This window comes from Lonchura striata, chromosome 5, assembly GCF_046129695.1.
Source record: "Lonchura striata isolate bLonStr1 chromosome 5, bLonStr1.mat, whole genome shotgun sequence".
Taxonomy (NCBI): Eukaryota; Metazoa; Chordata; class Aves; order Passeriformes; family Estrildidae; genus Lonchura; species Lonchura striata.
Window position 1 is genome coordinate 69098986 of NC_134607.1, and position 6000 is coordinate 69104985.

The following is a 6000-nucleotide window of genomic DNA, read 5'->3' on the forward strand; positions in this document are numbered from 1 at the left end:
CTCAACATGTTTTCAAGAGGTCTGAACAGTCTCTGCACAATTTGGAAATTTTATCTATCCAAATCCAGGTGTTCCTATAGCCGAGCTGGTACTTTAAAGTAGAAGAAATAGAAAAGACATTGGTTTGGACAGAATTCTGTAACATGGTTTTGGGTGGGAAGAGACCTTAAAGATCATCCAGTTCCAACCCCCTGCCATGGGCAGGGACACCTTCCATTATCCCAGGTTGCTCTAAACCCCATCCAACCTGGCCTTGGACACTTCCAGGGATCCAGGGGCAGCCACAGCTTCTCTGAGCAACCTGCTCCAGGGCCTCCCCACCCTCATGGACCTTGTTTCTGCTTATTAAACCATGGTCTGCAACATCCCAGCAAAGAGAAAAATCACAGTAATAAAACCAAGAGGAACACACACCAAGAATGTCACAGTAGTGAAGGAAAGAAGTATCAAAGGGCTGACTCCAACAACAGCAACATCCTAAATCCTACATGATGTAAGTCACCCAGCAGGAACTGCCTGGCTGGGTGAAATGAAAATGCAACCAAAATTCCCAGGAAGTTTTTTGTCTCATCTCCAGAGGCTTCCACACCTCCCAGGCACTGGAGCCATCTCCTTCCCAGAAGGCTGCCAGCTGGATGTGCCACAGAAATAACCCAAAAGCTGCTGCCCAACATGAACCTACCACCTTAGAGTCAGCACACAAACAGCCCCTCCAGCAGATCCAAGGAAGCCTCCAGCTGGAAATGTGTGACTGGGGCACAGGTAGGGAGCAGCCGGGGTGGATTAGGGACCACCAGCCCAGCTGCAGCCAGAGGAGGTGTTGTGGGTGGGATTCCAGGGCTCTAAACACATCTGCCCTCGCGGTCCCAGGCAGCAGTTCCTGCACAGCTGAGTCACAACAAAACCACAAAGGTTCAGCTTTCACTTTCTCTTCATTAACCAAGAGGTTGTTAATGTTCACAGAAATACTAGCCCTTGCACCAGCAGTTAGCCCAGAGTCGCTGACTTTCTGGCAGGGGTTATATAACCTCATCCACAGAGGTATTCCAACATGATTTACTGAAGTCCTTGATTTTATGGGACACCCCATGGTGTTTATGGGAAAATTAACCCACATGCACACATCACTAGGGAGAACAGGAACCGAAAGAGAAATTACCACTATTCTTACTGAAAAATATTTGGTGAAACACAAGCAGTGGCATGTTGCAACTGGGCTGCTCCAGCTGGAAGAAGGGATCAGTTATCCCGGGAAGGACTTGCTGCAATTTTCTCTGGCAGCTTGGCGTTAACCGCAGCGCTGGAGCCTTTGAAAGTGATTTCCAAAAGGCAGAGGGGGCAAGAGAACCTCAAAATCTGCAGCTACTTAGCCAGAAAACTTGGAAGTTTCGGTTCACTGTCACCACAGGCTTTTAAACAAGGAAAACAGATCAAGTTCTGGCATGTTGATTCAACTTGTGCTAAACCACTTAACCCTGAAGAGCAGCAACACACACATTGCTCTGAGCAAAACACAGCTGCAGCACAGAACAACAGTGAATTTTCACGGCTCTTTCAGCCTTAGCGTTCCGCACCTTTTCACAGCATCGCAGAATCACTGAGGTTGGAAAGCATTTCTAATATCATCAAATCCAATCATTAACCCAACACTGCCAAGTCCTGCACTAAACCACGTCCCTAAGTGCCACATTCACACGTCTTTTAAATCTCCCCCGGGACGGAGGCTCCAGCACTGCTCTGGGCAGGCTGTTCCAATGCCTTTCCCTTCCGGGGAATAAACTTTCCCAAATATCCACTATGAACTTTCTACAGTGTAACTTAAGGCCGTTCTCTCTGGACCTTGGAAATCACACCCCGGGTGGTTTTTCTCACTCCTCAACTGATTTCTCGCCTTCCCACTAACCAGAAAAACGCGTTCCCCTCTCTAACCTCCTTCCGCAGCCGCTCAAGCCCTAAAATTTGGGGCAGCTGAAGCCACAATCCAACAAAACAATATCACAGCGCAATTAAATCACCCTCAGCACGCAGCGCCGTGTCGGACACCCGCCCCGTTTTTATCAGCTCCTCCCCGGCAACTCGCGGGGTTATACCAATAGTTTGTTGGGGTTTTTTTGTTTTTTTTTTTTTTTTTTTACCCTTCATTAAAATTTTCTAAGTGACTGAGCAATGGCTGACAGAAGCGCAGCCAATTTTAAGGGATTCCAGCCGCGCGTTCCGCGGAGCTCCATTCCCGTCAGCTTAGGGCCGGGGACGGGAGTTTTGGAGAAGGAGCATCTGGCGCTGCAGCCGCCGGCTCGGCAGCATCCTCAGCGCGTCCCTTCCTCCCCGATCCCACCGCCACCCAGCGCAAAACTCGGGTTTGTAAGCGAACGGGCACCCACCCCCAGCGGGCAGGGGTGCCCCGGGCTCCCCGGTACTCACGCATGAGGGTGCTGAAGGCGCAGAGAGCCAGCAGCGCCTGCAGCAGCACCCCGAAGCGCCCCAGCAGCGCTCCGCTGCCGCAGCCGTGCGCCGGGCGGGGGGCGGCCATGGAGATGCGGGATGCGGTGCGGGATAACGCGGAACGAAGCGGAACTGGCAATAGGAACGGGGATGGGACAGCCACGGCCCCGCACAAAGGCGGCCCCGAGCCGCCCCCGCCCCCCGGCCCGCCCCGCCGGCAGCGGCACCCGGGGCGGGGCGGGAGGGGAGGGACGGGGATGGCGAAGGGGATGGAGATAGGGACAGGGAAAAGGGACGTGGATGGGGACACAGGCGGGGATGCGGGAGAAGTTGGAGATGAGGATACAAAGGGGACAGAGAGGTAGAAACAGAGGGGTGAAGATGGAGGCAGGGATGGGAATGGAGTTGGGGATGAGGATCAGGACAGGGATGGGGACAGAGGCAGCAATTGGGATGTGGGAGAAATAGGAGATGAGGATACAAAGGGGACAGAGAGACAGAGACAGAAGGATGGGAATGAAGCTGAGTTGGGGATGGGGATAAGGATCAGGACAGGGATGGGGACAGAGGCAGCAATTGGGATGCGGGAGAAATTGGAGATGAGGATACAAAGGGGACAGAGAGACAGAGACAGAAGGATGGGAATGAAGCTGAGTTTGGGACAGGGATGAGGATCAGGACAGGGATGGGGACAGAGGCAGCAATTGGGATGTGGGAGAAATAGGAGATGAGGATACAAAGGGGACAGAGAGACAGAGACAGAAGGATGGGAATGAAGCTGAGTTGGGGATGGGGATAAGAATCAGGATAGGGATGGGGAAGGGGACAAAGATGGGGACAGGCAGCAATTGGGATGCGGGAGAAATTGGAGATGATACAAAGGGGACAGAGAGACAGAGACAGAAGGATGGGAATGGAGCTGAGTTGGGGACAGGGATGAGGATCAGGACAGGGATGGGGACAGAGGCAGCAATTGGGATGTGGGAGAAATTGCAGATGAGGATACAAAGGGGACAGAGAGACAGACAGAAGGATGGGAATGGAGCTGAGTTTGGGACAGGGATGAGGATTAGGACAGGAATGGGGAAGGGGACAAAGATGGGGACAGGCAGCAATTGGGATGCGGGAGAAATTGGAGATGAGGATACAAAGGGGACAGAGAGACAGACAGAAGGATGGGAATGGAGCTGAGATTGGGACAGGGATGAGGATCAGGACAGGGATGGGGAGGGGGACAAGGATGGGGACAGAGGCAGAGATTGGGATGTGGGAGAAATTGCAGATGAGGATACAAAGAGGACAGTGATAAAGATGGAGATGGGGACAAGAATGGAAATGGAGTTGCGTTGGGGATGGGAACAGGGACAAAGACAGGGACAAAGAGATGAGGATGTGGGAGGGGTTGGAGATGCAGTGGGCACCAACATTGAGACAGAGGCAGCCATGGGAATGGGAATGGTGATGGGGACAGGGATGGAAATGGAATGGAGATGGGGATGAGTGTGGTGATAGGGAAGGGGACAAATATGGGGACAGAGACAGAGATGGGGATGCAATGGGAACAGGCAGACAGAGAGAGGCATGGAGTTCAGGATGGAAATTAAGATGGAGGTGTGGATGCAATTAGGACGAAGATGGAAATGGGTGGGGATGAGGATGGGAATGAGATGGAGGTGACAATGTGGATATAGATGAGGTTGGAGATGGGGATGGTGATGGAGAAGGAGATGGAAATGAAACGGGAAATCAGAATGGAGATGCAGACAGGGACAGTGATGGGGACAGGAGTTATGGACATGGATGAGGACAGAGATAGAGGTGGGGATGATGATGGAGATGAGGATGTAAGGTCTTGGAGGGAACTGGGGTGCTGGGTTGGGTAAATTGTGCTGAGCTTTGGAGAGCTGGGTTGGGGGAGTCCTGGTGGGATAGGGGTGCTGGGCCAGGGAGGGTGGATAGGGGTTTTGTTGGAATTTGAAATACTGGACTTTGCATGAAATGCTGGGTTTGAAATGAGGTAATCCCAGAAGTGTTTCAGGTGTCAGGATGTGGAGGTCCCAGCAGGGTTTGGGTTGTCCTGGCTGAAGAGGTCCTTGCAAATTTTGGGATGCTTGACTGGGGAGGGTTGGTAGGGACACTGATCAAAATTGGGGTGCCAGGATGAGGGGTTCCAGCAGGGATGGGGGTGCTGGGTTTGGGAAGTCACACCAGGGTTTGGGATGAAGGGTCTCAGTGGGGTTTGGGGTACCAGGCTGGAGAGGATCCCAGCAGGGTTTAGAGTGCTGGGCCAGGGGTAGTCCTGGTGGGATTTTGGATCTGCTGATGAGGTTGTGTTCTCAAACTGCAGCCTCAAATCTCTTTTTGTGCTCCTCTGTGTAACACTGCTGCCACCACCCTCTACAGCCTCCTACCCAGAGGGCAGGTTTAATTTTTTCTCTCTTTTCAACACACTTGAGGCCATCTTTAGGGAGCACTGGGGTCACATGGTGAAATTTCCCTCCCTGATTTTGCAGGATGGGAGCTTGTGTTTAGTTACAAAACCAGAGAGGCTGCAAATCTTATCCTGTCATATGACTCTGAGGGATGGCCTTATAAACAGCAGTAAATGTTATGAGAAAAGAAAATCATGGGACCTGGCCTGCTTCCCAAATAGGTCCAGTTTGCAGCACAGGAGGGAATTGTGTTGTTCCTGGGCTTGGAATCCCCTGTTCTGGGGAGGTCATTAGTGCCAGGCAGTTTAGGCTGGAGCCTTGTTCCTCAACTCAGTCAGCACATCACTGAAATAACAAAAATAGTCCCTCCTCTCTTTTTTTTGACTCTTGGGTTGATAGCTGTTCACTTAGCTCACTGACTTTAATCATGGTTTAATCAGGACTCCAGCCAGGAAAGTGGAAGTTTCATCTCACTAACTCATTTTCAGCTGATTTTGTATGTGCAATTGTTAGTTTCATAAAAAGGTTCATTCCCCTGAGCTGGTAAATCTGATTGTGTTCTGCAGTCAGTTGATTTTATATTAAATTCTAAATCAAATATTAAAGTTGATGCTTTTATATAAGCCAGTTGAGCACATGGTGTGGGGAAGCATCTATTAAGTACACACTTTAACAGAGATTTCTTCAGGCTCTAACTTTTTTTTTTTGCATTTTCTCAGATTTCCTAGGTTGCTGTTATAAAGGCATTTTCAAGAATTGCTGGATGGTAATTTTTCCCCTGGGAGGTGCCTTGGACTCTACTTGCCCAGGTACAGCACAACAATTGCAGAAAAAGAAGTGGGGAGAAAAAAAGACATTTAACCAAGATGAGTATTTCTTAAACAAAATTTCATTTTGTGTGAATAACCCACAAATTATCTGTGATGTATGAGGGTCTTGCCCAAGGGGACAATTTTTCAAAAACTCCCACTAAGCCAGTGCTGCCTCCTCCCCTTTCTTCAAGCCCAATTAATGGTGATTTCTCCCAGCTGCTTTATCAGCAGGACAAAGTTGTTATTTCCAGGTGCTGATAGTTTTATGAGGGAGCAGAGTGCCTCCCATGTGTGAAAACACTCAGGCTCCAGGA

General features: G+C 50.5%; 1 protein-coding gene across 1 annotated transcript in view; it reads right to left on the minus strand.

The window, feature by feature from the left end:
* LOC110470966 (store-operated calcium entry regulator STIMATE) overlaps positions 1 to 2619 on the minus strand; it is a 29795-nt gene extending 27176 nt beyond the window's left edge. The window contains exon 1 of the mRNA XM_021531052.3: positions 2422 to 2619. Coding sequence (XP_021386727.1) covers positions 2422 to 2530 — 109 coding nt within the window. The 5' untranslated portion in view covers positions 2531 to 2619. The remainder of the gene's footprint in view (positions 1 to 2421) is intronic.
* Between the last annotated feature and the right edge of the window lie 3381 nt (positions 2620 to 6000).